At 53.2% G+C, this 15,482-nt stretch overlaps 1 protein-coding gene across 3 annotated transcripts in view; it reads right to left on the bottom strand.

Annotated features, from left to right (window-relative positions):
• SH3GL1 (SH3 domain containing GRB2 like 1, endophilin A2) overlaps window positions 1-15,482 on the bottom strand; it is a 30,403-nt gene that overhangs the window by 3,146 nt on the left and 11,775 nt on the right. For 2 of the 3 annotated variants that reach the window (XM_074808491.1, XM_074808493.1), the window contains exons 2-9: window positions 8,049-8,117; window positions 7,873-7,945; window positions 7,084-7,227; window positions 5,165-5,298; window positions 3,781-3,939; window positions 3,109-3,212; window positions 1,055-1,179; window positions 518-571 (exon numbers count right to left, since the gene is read on the bottom strand). In XM_074808491.1, the coding sequence (XP_074664592.1) occupies window positions 518-571; window positions 1,055-1,179; window positions 3,109-3,212; window positions 3,781-3,939; window positions 5,165-5,298; window positions 7,084-7,227; window positions 7,873-7,945; window positions 8,049-8,117 (862 nt within the window). The remainder of the gene's footprint in view (window positions 1-517; window positions 572-1,054; window positions 1,180-3,108; window positions 3,213-3,780; window positions 3,940-5,164; window positions 5,299-7,083; window positions 7,228-7,872; window positions 7,946-8,048; window positions 8,118-15,482) is intronic. The other variant, XM_074808492.1, reaches the window with a different exon arrangement.

Genomic DNA, 15,482 nt, shown 5'->3' with positions numbered 1-15,482 from the left:
ACCCATGGACCCCACATCACCCCACAACCCCCCATTTGAGGCTCCTTGTTGCCCAGCTGTGACCTCAAAACCCACTCAGCGTGCCGAGGCTCTACCTGCTCCCCCCCCGCCAGCCTCCAGCAGTGGGGTACGGGGCGGGCAGCATGAGCCAGAGCGGGAGAGATCCAGGCTGGGGTGCTTGTAACCAGAACAGGGCAATCCTCGAGATGTCTGATACCTCGGGGAAGAGCATCTGATCCCTGTGGCCTCACGTAGGTCATGCCTGCGTGATGATAGCTGCTACAACTCCTCCGGGTGAGCAAAGGCCCCAGCTTTGGAGTGGTAAATACCAATATAGCGTGGCTGTTTTAATTTGGGGCTTAGCTCGAGGCTTAGCTCAGCTTAGCTTAGCTGTCCTGCTGGCCAGGCTCAGCACGGAGGTATTAGCAGCTCCAAGCGGCAGCGTCACGGAAGGAGGAGCAAGGAGGGATGGGGAGAGATGGTCACACATCATGCAGTGCAGAGGGAGGAAACTCACGGATACTCCTGACGGAGGCCCGGGACGGCTTGTCGGATCGGAAAGAGGAGGAAGCTGCTTCCAAACAAAAAGAGACATGCTTAAAACAACGTGAACTGGAGAGAGGGAAAGGCAGGGCTCAAAGGGAGGATCTGTTAGGAGAAACAGGGTGGCCCACATGCTGTGTTAGAAGCCCGCCTGCCTCGCCGGGACCAGGGAAGGACGGATGCGGCGTGATGGAAGACGGGGAGGGAGCAAGAGATGCTTCATTTTTCCTGTCCGCCACTGCTGGCACTGACCGGGCACTACAGGCGAGTGGCCCGAGCTGGGGACCCCGCTGGGACGTCCCCAAAGCCAATACAACGAAGGCTGCTGGGCCCCAACAGAAAACAGCCCGAGTCTAGAGGCATTTCTGACATTTCTCAGAGCCACCAGCTCGTGCAGGCACATCCAGCACACCAGAAACATCATCTCCAGGCAGAGTAGTTCCCCTCCAACCCCAGGAGGCTGCTCCAGAGGCACCTGTGTGCACACACACACAACACACGACATTTTTACCTGAGACTTTGGGGGTAGGATTGCAAGAGAAGCCCCCGTTAGATTGGTCAGTCTCTCCAAAGTCGTATGTCTCCCTGGGTTTGGGCTTGTATTCCCGCTTGGGACGCGAGGAGGCCTCCCTCATTCTGGAAGAAGGAAAAGAAATGTGGATAAATTGAAATGTGAAACAAAATATCATGAGATCAACATGATATTTATCCTCCTCGGTGGCTCCACAGGGGAGCAAATTGGTTTGTAGACAAGAAACTGCACAACCCTCTGTGCTGGGGCGTTTTGAAGATGGATCTTGCCCAGGGTTTGGGACCTGGCCCTCAGAGAGAGCCACACGCCCCAGGCTTTGCCACGGAGGCGTCTCAGGCACTTCAGGCCAGCAGAGGACACTCGTGCTGCAGTTCCAAAACACATTTGGCAGGATCCTCCCAGAATTTCTTAATTCAAACCAGACACTGGATCCACTCAGCAGTTTCTTTTGCGAGGAAAGAACAGCAGGGCAGCATCACCAAATCGCCCCGAGAAGCAGAGAGGCTGCCGGGGCTCTGCCCGAGCTGCCCTGCGCCGGCCTGAGGAAGGCAGGTCCCCGGCTCCGCAGGGAAGTCCCAGATGCAGCGAAGCCACCTCTCCTTCCTCGGCCAGTGTCTGGGGACATGTTTGCTCAGGTGAGACAGAGCAGCAGGAAGAACTGCGCAAGTCATGGCACTCGTGTGATCCAGCTCGCTCAGTATTTCAGCAGCACTCTGTGTTTCTTGGCATTTTGGCAGCAACCACGCATTCCCTGGGGCGGCTGCGGAGGTCAGGCACTCGAGGAGGGGCAGGGAGAGCAACAAGACCAGGCAGCTCTGTGGCTCTCCCTGCTCCTGCGTGCCAGACACCCATCTGCCTTTCACCAGCTCCCGTGGATCAAAACTGCAGAGCAGGCGCGGCAGCACCACATCTGCAGCAGGATCTGCCCGGAGACAAGGAGGGAGAGGAGGGTTCGCTGGCCCTCTACAACTCCCCGAAAGGAGGGTGCAGAGAGGGGGGATGAGTCTCCTGAGCCAAGGAACCAGCGCCAGGACAAGAGGGAATGGCCTCAAGCTGCGCCAGGGCAGGGTCAGACTGGCTCTTAGGAAGGATTTCTTTGCAGAAGGGGTTGTTGGGCGTTGGAATGGGCTGCCCAGGGCAGGGGGGGAGTCCCCATCCCTGGAGGGGTTGAAGAGTCGGGTTGACCCAGCGCTGAGGGATCTGGTGGAGTTGGGAATGGTCAGGGTGAGGTTCATGGTGGGACTGGAGGAGCTTCAAGGGCTTTTCCAACCGAGATGATTCCGTGAAAACGAGGGTTCTGGCGGTGGGCTCACAGATGCCAGCCTTTAAGGAGGTGATGTAGGTGCTCTTCCACTGGCCACCACATCACCCCCACCACTTTGCAGTCACCTTCTGGTCTTCAGCACAACTGGGAGCCCTTGACCAGACCTTTTTGGGCCACAACCACAGCCAGTGTCCAGGCGCCCTCCTTAACTACAACTGAAGGTAACAGCACAAAGACTCTCGGCTAGGCAGTTCCAGGTGACACAGGGTGACAGGCATGTCCAGCTCGTGACATCTGAGCCATCTGCTCCAACAGCATGATGCAGCTTCTGATTTGATCCTGGCTCTGGCCAAAAGGCACTTTGTGGGGACACTCCCACGCTCAACGCCTGCAGCGCAAGGAGCCACGAGCCCTGGCACGAAGGGGATTTCACCCTTCTCCACCCCTGCCAAATTCAACTCCGGCCTCCCCGGGAGCAGCACGCCCCGATCCAGGCAGGGCTCAGCCCAGCAGAGACCAGCTGCCCACGGCGCCAGTGCCGAGGCTTTGTTTTAGATATCAGAATGTGCCCGTCACTGAAAGCGGGTTGTGCAGCTGGCATCGCTCCCTCCAACCTGGAGAAGGTCTGAATTGAAACTCTAGTGATTGCAAGAAGCAGCTTTAACACCAGGAGACAGATTTAGAGGGACGGTCAGGTATTTACACACACGTATCACAAGGACAGCTCGTGGCTGTGAAAACAGAGCGCCTGCAGCACCCTGGGACTCACCTGCGTTTGAGTTTTTCCGCCAGCTCGTCCAGGATCTGCACTGCCTGCCTGTGGTAGTCCAGCTGGGCGTCCACCAAGGCCGAGAGCTGGCTCACCTGCTCGATCTGCGAGAATCACACCAAGGGGGGATGAAGGGCTCCGCCCAGCTGACAGGAGGCTCCTGCATTGCACACGGGGGCTGAGACCACACTGGGGAACGCGTGCGAAGGGCCCCTTCCCCGGGGAGGTGAGGAGAAGGTTTGGGATTTCAGACACCAGAGGTGAGGCACTGGCTGAGACTCAGCAGGACAGAGGACACCTCCTACTGCTCTCTGGGCTTCACTAGCTGTTCAAATCCTTCCCAAGCAAGCTGCGTTACCTGCCCAAACTCTCTCCCACCAGCAGACTGAGAAGAGACCCATTTGGCACCAGCCACGGCCTCTCCTCTGGCCAAGAGCTGGATTAGAAAGAGGGGCCACAGAAAGGGTAAGAGGAGCAGCAAGGCATGTGCTGGGCACTCAAGATCTGGGTTTTCAGAGAGCAAAACCGCTCTTGCAAAAACAAAGACTGGAAATTAGTGTCTAACTTCTGCATCCCTTGAGAGATCCCACCCTCATGTTCCCAGAAACACACGGCCCACCCAGCAGCTCTCAGCCTGGGGCAGAGGAGCCGCCGCTCCCCCCAGGCACTCACATCAGTTTCTAGGAGGTTGTGCATACTGGTCTCCGCTACTTCCTTGGACTCTTCAAATTTCTCCATGGCCTGTCGAAGTTCCTCATCGGGGATTTTGCCCTGTCGTTTCTTCTTGTAGTCAAAGTCCAAGCGTCTGCCTTCCAGCTTCTTGAGATGGTGCTGGGAAGAGGATGGTTATGAACAGTAAAGGAAAAGAAGGAAAAGCCAGAGACTGGGAGCAGCCAAGCTCTCCTACTGGGAAGGCAGCTCTAGTTACAGGCCAAGTTCATTTCAGAAACCTGATCTCGGAGCACACGCTCTGTGGCTCCCACCTTTGTTCAGACTCCAGAGAGGCTCCAGGACGTGATGGAGAGCAGCAAGGCCGGGCTGCTGCGAGGTGGCAGGGAGGACTGGGCCGTCCAAACTCAGCTTGGCAGAGGATTACTGCCACGGCTGCGGGGGCTTTTTACTAAGAAACAACCCTCAACAAATTGGCATGACGATGTGATTTCACCCCCTTCCAGCCAAGAGCTGGAGGAAAACACTGCAGGGAGCAGCCCAGGTCTGTTCCCCATGCAAGCCTTTTGGGAAGATGAGAGTTGGCCTGCTTCTTTCAGCTCCCCAGGAGCGACGGGGATCTCTGGAGATCAGGAATTGGGATGGAAGTTCTGGGCACTGCATCCCCTGACTGCTTAGGGCAGGGCTGTTTAAATGAGCTCTGTGGCAGACTGCAGAATTGGAGTACAGATAAGTACTGAAACAGTAGTTGGTGGTTATTTTATCTGGGACACCACTGTAAGTGAAAATTCACTTGAGAGAGCTGCCTTGTGAATTACAGGTTGGGATGGATCCTGTTACAAAGCCTGGACGTGCTTTGCATGGACTTGTGGCAGCACACGAGAGCTGCCAAGCTCTGTGTCTCCCCAGCGAGACACCGTTGGGCCTTCTTGAGATGCTGCTGAAGAGACCCAGAGGGAAGCTTGCTCATAGCCTGAGAGTTACGCTGTAGGATCCAGGCTACTAACAGAATAGAGCCAACACGGTGAAGTTTAATGCCAGGCAGCCCAAATGTAACACGGCTGGGAGCTCACAGCACAAAAACCAAATTCAGCAAGCCCAGGGTGCGTGTTGGGACGTACTCCCACAGCATCCTCCAAAAAACATGGTAAATGAAGAACCATTCAAACCTGCATCCAGGCTCACGAGCTGCTCAGGAGCAGTAGCAGCAGCGGTGCTGAGCAGGGAGGAAATAAATACTAGTGAATCTGGAGAGAGAAAGCACGCACAGTTCAGGGGAACAGACCTTGGTTCCCACCACGACAGAGCAAGCGGTTACATGCACTAATAGTCAGAAGAGGCCAGAAACAAAAGAGATGAGGAGGAGAGAAAACATCGAGGTGTTTACCTGGATCTCTTTCAGGTCTTTGTCACACAGGTTCTGGAGGGGATCAATAAAATTTTGTTTGACTTCAATATCCAGAGAGTCCTTCACTTCAGCCAACCGCTTCATAGATTCGCCAGCATCAAGAAGCGCATCGCCTTCGAGTGAGAAAAGGAAGGGAAGAGAAAGGGAGAAGGGAGAGGGGGCCAGCCAGTTAAACAGAGCCGAAGTGTGTGGCGGCTGCATGCAGAGCCATTCTGCCAAGACACCCAGCGTGTGCAAGCTCCGTCCCCCGTCCAACGACCCCACATTTCTATCTGGAGCAAATCTCCGAGCCTGGCACGGAGCAAGCGGTGCCCGGCGTGCGAGCAGGCCATCGCCTGTTGCTACAGACTCCACACAAGACACTTGACTAACATGCTTCATTTTTTCCCTCTGAAAAACAGGAACAATCTCTACCAACCACCCAGAGAAAGGAAAAGGTATAAATATTTTTAAAAGCAGTATTTTTAAACTCCCTGCTGGCTCAGGCAGTTGCTGAGCTGCTAATTGGCCATGCAGTGCTTTAACCTTGCTCTGCTCCTTGGCCACAGATGGCAAGAGAAGCCTGGGGCAGAGGCGCATTCGGTCTGATCCAGCCTGGCTATCCTTTTGTTCAGACAATTTTAAGCCCAGAGTGCTCTGACCAACTTTTCAAGTTTCCCCAGATGCTGGCAGCAAACCTGCAGCCTTCTATTCATTTCAGACACTAACCTCTACCGGGCCAACCTTATCCCTTCTCCTCCCCTCTGAATTAGAGAGCTCAAAGTTGCTTTCTGAAACCTATTTAGTTTCATGCTTTTCTGAGGCTCCTGCCACAATGACAGTTAAGCCAGACAGACTCGCAGCAAAGCATATTTAGTCTTGGCTTTTTATTCCAGTGAAAACCATTTATAGATTAAATTATTCCTGTGCAGCTTTGGCAAACCAACCGTTTCAGCACTACATTAGCAGAGGAGAATACATAAGTGAAATAGAGGGTAAAGTGAAAACACCACTCTACTGTCCAGCTGAAAAAATAAATATACAAGAAGAGTTATTGCAATCGTGATAACTCTAGATAACCTGTCCGAGGGAGGGATGCGGTACTAACGCAGACATTTATCAAGTTAAGTGTTCCTTGACAGAGAGGCTATTAAAGGAAATCAGGTTTGGTGTGTCCTTCTAAAAACTTCCTTCCCCCTTGCTCTCTGAAACAACTCTGGTTCCTGCAAGCCAAGAGAGATGCAGTGCTCGATGCAGTGCTCTGAGTTGGCCAGAGACACTCTCGAGAGTCCTTCATCGCTCCCACAAAGTAGCCAGAGCTTTTTAATTTTCCTGAGGCAAGAAGGCTCCTCCCTGCACTGGAAGCCATCAGACAGCTGTGCACTGTACCAGGTCTGTCACGTGCGGAGGCTGATGTTTTAGGGGATTAAAATTGACGTCACCGAAAGGCTTCACCCCCCTCCTCCCTGCAAGTCACACGTGGTTATGAGAAATCGCCACGCAAAACGACTTCTTGGCCACAGCCTCCCTATAGCAGAGCTCTTGCTGGAAACTGCACCATAAAACTCCGAATCTTGCTCAATCTAGTTTCCACATCACTGTTGTTCAGCTTAGAAGTCAGGAAGCCTTTTTTTCCTACGTGAAAATTTATCTCAGTGTTTAATAAGAAAGTATTAAGAGCTGGTTTTGCACGTAAAGCCACGGGTTGGGATCCAGGACACTTGGGCTCTGCTCGGCCCTTCCCTCCTGCCCTGGGTGGAAGTCTTCAAACTTCTTTTAAGAGCCCCCAGTCCTGTGAGGTGCCACAAAGGGTCATGCAGCCCTTCCAGAATTTAGAGTAACAGCTTGGAAATTTGGCAGCTGCCTTTGCCATCTCAGCTACACGCTCCTCGGGGGAGCTGGCCCGATGGGCCACTCACCGAAGTTGGAGTCCTCGCCCAGCTCCTTGCCGTATCGGATCATGCTCTCCCCCAGCAGCCCTTCCGACTGCGGGTAGCCGGGGTTCTTCACCTGCCCACGGATCTTCGACATCGTGTTGAGCATGGTTAGCTTGGCTCTGGAAGCTGGCACAGAAACAGCCACAGCCGTGTTTGCAATTACTTGGACTTGACAGCAGCTGCTGGCCACTGCCAACATTTTTTTTTTTTAAAGATACATCCAAAGCCAAGAAGCCCTATTGTCTTCATCTACCAGAAATACCATTCGCTACGAAAAGAGAAGTTTCTTTTCCAAGACAGCAAGAAAAATAGTTCCCCACAGCTCACCAGTGAAGGCCAAAGGAGTTTCCCCAGCCCTCCCATAGTCCCTGGAGTGCTCTCTGAACGAGCTGGCTGGAAGCACACAGGACAGCAAGCTCCAGAGGCGATGCCTGCAAAGCCAGTCACCCCTTCCCAGCCCGGAGACGCCACTTTTTCTGGACACCCCAGGAAAAACAGGTCCCCTTCAGGGCGTCTCTAGGTCCAAGGCTAAATATGTGTCTGTTTTTTCACTGTTCAACAGCAACAGCAGCATCTTACAGCCCAGGAACACCACACGGGGCAAGAGGGGTACCTGGATCTTCACTTGACTTGCCTAATCTTGAATGTGGGCTGGTGACCAATATCTCAGGGCCAAAACGGTTCTCTCTGATGCCTCTCTGCCCCCTCTGCCTCTTTCCCTGGAAAACTGGGGAGCAGAGGGAAGGGGACAGGAGAGGTCCAGGCACTCACCTGGGTTCGGCTGGAGGTACTCTATTGTTCTGGTCAACACTTCTGTAACCGCCTTGCTGGTCAGGTCCACTTTCTGTGGGAAAGACAAGATGACCCAGCAGCAGTGAGGATCAGCCTGGGGCTTTAGAAAGGTCACGGAGGAGTTAAATGTTAGATTTCTCTTGTTCCCTACTCACCTTTTCCATTTCCTTGAAGTCATCATCTAGCTTGGTCCCTTCAGCCCCTCCAACTTTCTCACTGACCAGCTGCAGAAAAAGAACAAGGGAGGAGGAATCAGGCATGGTACTAACTGCTTAAAGCTCCTTATACCTCATGCAGCATGTCCCTGGGACAGCAAGGGAAGAGGGGGGATCCAGAGAGCATCTGCAAGAGAAAGGAGGTGGCAGGAACAGTCCAACACACATCAAAAAGATGTGGCTCTTTACTAACAGTGCCCCACTAAAAATCCAAGCATCTCCTACCCTCCCAAAGCACGGCTCAGTCAGGATATTCCTCACCCAACAGAAGCTACGCAGCTCCTTAAATCACACCACACGGCTCCAACTCCAACGCTTGCTGGAAAAAGCAAGCGGCAGAATTGTCTCTCGACTCCATTTTGAGCCAAGGCTTCAGTTACACACACAGCAAAATGCAAGTAAACAGGGAAAGAACACACTCTGCTCACAGCAGCCAGCACAAGAACAGAGTCTGGAGAGAGCAGAGACCTCTCAAAGCTCTAAACCAGCACTCCCAGGGGAAAAGCTGGAGGAGCTCAGGATCTGGGGCACGGGGGTTTTGAATTCTTTGTAAGCAGAGGATAAAGGGATCTGCAGAAGCTACAGTAAAGTTTTCAAATCCATTTATCAAAGCGTCTCTGATGCCTGTTCTAAAACTACTGAAAAGGTGAGATGTTTGACAAGCTGTAAAGACAGGGCTGCTTTTGGCTACTTGTGTAAAGGGCTTATCAGCTTTCTTCTAAATATTGCTTGGTCTAAGAAAAGCCCCCCACTCCCTAAATCTCACCATTCAACTGCCCGAGCTGAAAGATAGTAAATGCCTTATTATATCCACCTAAACGTGTCCTTCCCTGCAGCCCAAAATGGAAAATTTCCTTCCCAGCCCCATGCTGCTGTGGCAAAGCAAGTGGCAGTGCCTGGGGATGCAGGACATACACATGGCCAAAATTAGCGATTATCTTGCCCCAAACTGGTCCAAACGGACAGCAAATTACCTACAGAGAGATCACAAGTGTTCTACGAAACCGGCGCTGACTCCCAAGCACTTGACCCCTGCTGCAGGGCATTGCCAGGATTTCTCCTGTTTGTAATCAAAACTCCAGCTCTGGATGAACAATACAGGTTTGTTTACTTCAACATCAAATACTTGATTTTATCAAGTCTTTTTTCCTCTGGAACCCTCCTGCTCCCACAGGGATTCAAAATGATTCCTTATTTTTTAAGGGGGGGTGACGGGAGGCGGAAAAAGCCTTTAGGTAATCATCCAGTTCCAGAAGCACTCGGAGACACGCCGCCAGCCACTCTGCCCTGAGTGCTTGCACCTACCATGCGGCGCTCAGACCCCCACAATCACAATACCAAGCAGGACACGCAGAAGAAACTCTTGTTATCACAAAGAAGAACAAGATCTTCGACGTTTCAGCAAAATCCCATTTCCAGATCCCAAAATAGGGAGGAGGAAAAAAAAAATAATGTGGGTATTCAAAGCCCCTCGGTACGCCAAGCACCCAGCTCTGGTGCTGAGCACAAACACTGTTGCTCAGAGCACAGCCAGGGCTGATCAGCTTCTTGCAGGTCGGTGGGGAGACACCAGCAACCGTTCAACACTGCTGAGGCAGCGCAGACATTGCGGAGGAGAGGCTGGGGAGTGCGGAGAGCTCTTCTAACCGACCGCTCAGCACGGAGCCGCGCAGCACCACTCACTGCAGGGCCAAAACAAGGGTTTGAGGAGGCTGACAAACGAGGCAAGAGCCTCTCGGGGCCTTGCTGCAGCAAGGGGAGCCTTTTTATTTCCTCTTTTGGAGGAAGCACAGTTCAGCAATGGACCCGAGATGCCAAACAAAGAGGACTGCTGGAGTTCACCCTTGACATTTAGACACTGGGGGGGGAAAGGAAAAGGTTGGTGCTCTCCTGGTTCACCCAGCTCAGCTCTGGATTTCACTCTCCTGCTTGGCCCTCACATAAGGTCTTCGCAGGTCCACAGGACTCAGCAAGAGTGTGCCAGGATGGCCCAGCCCTGCGCCCTGCTGTGCCCGGCGAGCACACCCAAGAGGCTCGAAGGGATATTATCATCCCATAGCTGCCTGCAGATGAGCAACCGATCTGAGCGTGATTTCTTGCTTTTTTTGGATGCCTGCTCCATGCTTGGGGTGCCAGCACACACCCTGACAAGCCAGCCCCGAGCTGGGGAGGCACACGTTCATCTCTAGACACTCCGAGTCTAGAAAAAAAAACCCCACGGAGCAGTTGCTCTGCCTGCCAGGGCAAGCGCAGCAGAGCAAAGCTCACTCCCAGCTGCCATCGCCTGTCCCCTGCCAAAAGTCCCGCAGCCTCTGTAACCAGAAAGGGGCAAGGATGGCTTTTGGAAAGGTCGCACCTCCGGAAACCTCCTTTACTCGTTAATACACCTGGGAAGGGTGCAATTATCCCAAGCAATTGCATTCCCACTTTTCTCCACCCACCCACCCACCCACGGATTTGCAGCCCAGAAAGCTGCAAATAACCCCTCTGGCAGGGAGCTCGGCTGTAATCAGGGACTGGCATGCCATGTCAAAGGCACTGATCACCACAGTGATTTTGGAGGCTTAACACCCTCCCAGAGAGCCAAGAGATGTGATGGAGGAAAAAACCCCTCACTTGCAGACTAATTTAATCCTCTTTTTGACGTCCAAGAAACGCTACTGGTGCCCTGCTGTGAAGGAATAATAAGATTGAGGTTCTCTCACTGCTGGCTCTAATTAAACTGGGAGGATTCATCACAGGAGGAAAGAAGGAGGGACTGTGTGCCATCCGCAGTGGCTCCATCCCTATCCCCACACTCCCAAATCTTGTCAGGCAGGAAGACAAACTAATGCAGATTCCCCCACGGCGCTAGCCGAGACACGAGCCAGGAGAAGCCCTCGCCGGCTCCTTGTTTAACCTAGAGCTTCACGACACCACTGGGAGCCAAGTTTCCAAGTGCCACATCGCGCATCTCATCGCGCTGCCTGCAAAGAGCCTGCGAAGGCTGGCAAATAAGCAGCTGCCTTTCTCAGGGGAGCTTTAAGGTCACTGGGAAGCTCGCCCTTTGCTCGCAGGATGGGAGAGGAAGGAAGCGCCCACGCGCTGCCTGTAGCATCTGAGTGAACCGTAAGATGGTCGGTGAAATGCTGTCGGTGCACATCCCAGCACAGCTTCCCTCGGGGAGACGTTCGGGGGCTTTTCTGAGGATGTGGTGACAGTTCTTCTGCACTTTTATTTCTTTAACAGCCAAGAGAAGACTTGGGACATGGTCCGTCTTGCCCTGCTTGGGGACCTAACCGCTCGCAAACGCCACAACCAAGACAGATGTGAATGCAGGGAAGACACTGGCAAGGCAAGACATGCAAATCGTTAACCAAATTCAGTGGCCCAAATGCTCTCTTGCAGGTTTATGCTGAAGCGCATCAGCTGGCTCAGGGTGAAAGATGAGAACGAGTCTATACTCTCTGGTTCCTTTAACCTCCCAGCCTTGCCAGGATGGGACACAGACTAAAAGGTTAAACCTGAAGCAAGCCCTGCGCAGCTCGCAGGGTGCAGTGACAAAGCAGAAGCCCTCAGCCTCGCTGCTGCAGCAGCCGAAGCCAAATGCTTCCTAGAGCAAATATTAGCACAAGGCGATATTGTTGGGCGTCACGGCCCAGCGAGATAAAAAACTGCTTCCAAATGGGATGGCTGTTTACCTGGCATCCTAACCAAACCAGGCCGCAGGGTGGGGGAAGAGGGCTGAAGCAGACGGTGCACGCAAACTCCAACAGAGAAGCCAGGAATCAATCCCTCGCTTCCCATCCATGTTTAATTAAAAGGACACTGGCAGTTAAAATATGCCCTAGATAGCTCCGACCTGAGATCAGAGAGTAGGGAGGTGCACTTAATTCAAGGGTGATGCAGGGCTCCTGCGCCGTGCCGGGGTGCAGCGGCTCCCACCCCGGCGAGCATCACCGGGAGCGTGGCACCCAGCCTGCTTCATCTGCAGGAGAGCTGATTCAGAGGGCTGAGCTACGGCCACTTCTTGCCATCGAAGGGCTGCTCCCGACTGTGCTTTGCAGTTTCTGCAGTTTCGTTTTAAAGAGCATCGACTCACGGGGGCTTCCATTGGTTTCCTTTGCAGGGGCGTGGGAACGTGAACAATCCCGACTTCTCCTCGCTGTTCAAAACCCACCGGAGGGCTGCCCATGGTGGAAGATCTTCGGAAATGAAAGCCCTATTGTTTAAACTAACTACTGCGGCAGGAGGTTGGCTACGGGGAGAGGCAGGAATGGTATGTGTACACAGAGGGGGAAGAAAGGCGTGATGAAGAGGGCTTCTCTTTTACAGCTGGGAGAGGGAGAGTAACGAGGGGGGGGCTGCGCAGCCGCTCCCAACTTATGACACAAAATCCACGCGCCCCTCCTCAAAACCCATCATTCCTTCATCTCACCCGCTCAGCTCCAGGACAACTTGCAGCAAATAAAGAAACCTGAGTGTCCACCCCTTGCTATAGCGCACTGGGCATCCTTACATGAACCAGACGGATTGGACAGACAGGTATCAGTCTGCCCACACCATCACTGAAACCCAGACAGATCCCAAAGGCCTGGAGAAGGACCCCGACACACCCGTTCCCACCCAAAAATCGCGTTTCCCTCCTTGCTGGCCGCAGCATCGCCCCCATTAACATTCCTGCCAGGGGCCTGGAGCACAGGCCCACGCCCAGCATGTTTTGCCACGTGGCAGGTGTGTTTGGCCGGGGTGTATCTGGATAAATTCAGGAGCACAGAAGATCGGGAGAGGTTTTGTGGGGAGTAGATGAGGTTGTTCCCCGAGAGGAGATGGGCAGTCCCAGCTCAGAGCAATGGCAAGGGCTGTTCTGCACCGTGGCCTCGCTGCATCGCTCCCACAGGCTGCTGTTGGCAGAGGTGTGAAAGATGCATAGAAAAAAAAAAAAAGGAGATTTTTGTACAGCATCATCAACAAAATTCATGACAAACTGAGAGGGAAGATGCCATCAGCCAAACCTCCCCCAGCCAAGGAGCACCTGCAAGGCACCTCGAAACCCAGAGGAGGGCAGATTTGCAGCACACCCCACCCTGAAGGTCCTCGTCTGCCCAACCCACGCATGTGGGAGCAACAAGTGACATTTTCGGCAACTTTCCCACGGGCCTTTATACAGTTTAAAATGGGAAATTATCCCCAATTCCCTCAGCCTCAAACAAGCAAAACACACTAAGAGAAACACAGAAAAATATTTTTTTTCTAAACTTGCTTTCTTTTTCTGTAACAAACAGTCGGTCCTGTTTATGACACATCAAACACACGCCATCCCTGCATCCAAAAACAGTTGCCTGCAGTAGAATGAAAACCTTATTCCTCCAGTTGCTGGCATGCCAAAGCCTTCCTCTTCCTCCCCACCACCCTCCGCCTCTCAACAGAAATAAAAAACCCACAGACAAGCAAACAGACGAGCAGCTCTACCCTGGCTCCCTTCATCAGGAAAGAGCAAGTCCAGTGGAAAAAGCCAGCCCACAAAATAATTAAAAAAGGTGCTGAAAACGTTTTGAGTCCCAAATGAAGAGGGCTTGAGTACAACACGACAGCCTAGTAGAGACACGTAGAAGCAGTAATTAAGGAAAACCAGGATTAACTGGGATTGCTAGTGCCCAGTTTCAGTCATGCCCAGTGGCACAGATCTGTGGGATGCTCCATAAACGCTAAATAAAGCCATCGCCACCGCTCCAGCTCAGCTAGGCGTGACTCCCTGGCATTAAGTGTAATTTTCAGTCATCTTCACCGGTAACTTTATCATCACAGTGTAAGAGGCAGCTGGGCAGTCGCAGCTCCACAGAGCCAACGTGACAATTTACTCTGTCACTGCGTGTGTGTTTAAGCTTTAAAATAGATGGGTAGCAAATGGGTTTAGTCACTCGGCTGCAGTCAGGGGGGGCTTGGCAATGGTGGGGCTGCAGAGCCCCAGAAAAGCCTCCTCGAAGCACACTCCGTTTCTAACAGCGTGATGAAGCCCAGCTGCAGCGCCTGGGAAACACCCCGGGGTCCCCCCTCGAGCACCCCGCATGTCTCTGCCACCGCAGAGACTCCTTGTGGGACCAGCTTGTACTGGGAGGTGTCTCAAGGCCGATGGCAATCCCCCGCAGATGTCTGAGCTCTGATGTGCTGCCTGTCCGTGCCAACACAAAGCGTCTCGTTAAAAGTTAATTGTCACCTTCCCGGCGTAATCCTTGGAAACGGGGCAAGACTGGAAGGTGCTGGTCCGACAGCAGACACCAGTTGGGATCCAGAGCATGCGTACGCCATCTCGGGTCCATCTCCAGCTCCTGGCCACAAAGGCAGCGAGCACACGGGGCCGGGAACTGGGACGGGACGACCAAGCAGTTCCCGTGGAGCAGCGGCAGCTGATGCAAACCCGAGAGCTTGCCCGCCGCGCACACCCCCCTTCTCCCCAGCCAGCCTGCAGTTCTGTCTGTTCACGTTAGCTTTGTAGATCTGACTGTATTCTGCCTCCTTAGAGGCTTTTAAGCTTTTTTTTTTTAAATTAAAAATGGAAGGCATCCATTCTTAAGGAAGGACGCTGCTGAGAGGCAGCAGACACCCCAGTTTAAGGAGAGATCGGCACGCCCACAGCAAAGCGCACGCTAATCTGAGCAACTTCTGACCTACTTTAAGGAGAAGAAAACAGATCTGAGCGTTTATTGTGCGGAACAGGGGATGAACAATTACCACTGGCCTTGTAACGAAGAGGAAGGCATGTTCTCTAGCAGATCCCCATGCTCCAAACAGCTGGGGGACTGGAGGCACCCAGCAGCTCTGTGGTTCTCGTGGGGCTGAGCACTGTTGCACCCACTGGACCTTCTCACCCCAAAAGCTGCCACTCTAAGGAGAGAAGACTGACAAGTGCTAGAAGAGGAAAGAGCACGAGAGGAAGCGATTTGCCTACTGTCAAGAGCAGGTTAGCAGCAGAGCTAAAAACAGAAGGTGGATGTGACTTGGCAGACACCGTCTCACCAACTCTCACATCCCCGTTGGGCTGTGGGACAAAACAGAGGAAGAGGAAGGGCAGCCGAAGCTTGCGCCCTCCTGCCTCTCTGAGCAAAACCCTGCTGCTGGCTCCTAACATCAACCCTACCATTGATCTAACCTGTCGTGGGGCACCTGACTGCTCCACTGGCCACCTAAGTTGTCCGGTCTCCCTGCTAAATAGCTCACAGGAGCACTTCTACTCTGTTATCCAACTCTCAATCTTCTCTTGAACTTCCTTGCCTTTATTTTTCCTGTTCCCACCTTCCATGAGGAGGGCCATTCCCATCCAAGACTCGCCACCCAAGCACCAGCGATGTAGTCGTGCGAAGGCACGAAGAGGTGCTCCGCTGCCTCTGGACACGT

The sequence above is a fragment of the Strix aluco genome, chromosome 29, assembly GCF_031877795.1.
Source record: "Strix aluco isolate bStrAlu1 chromosome 29, bStrAlu1.hap1, whole genome shotgun sequence".
Taxonomy (NCBI): domain Eukaryota; kingdom Metazoa; phylum Chordata; class Aves; order Strigiformes; family Strigidae; genus Strix; species Strix aluco.
The sequence above is the reverse complement of the archived record's forward strand: the minus strand, read 5'-3'. Positions and strand labels throughout refer to the sequence as shown.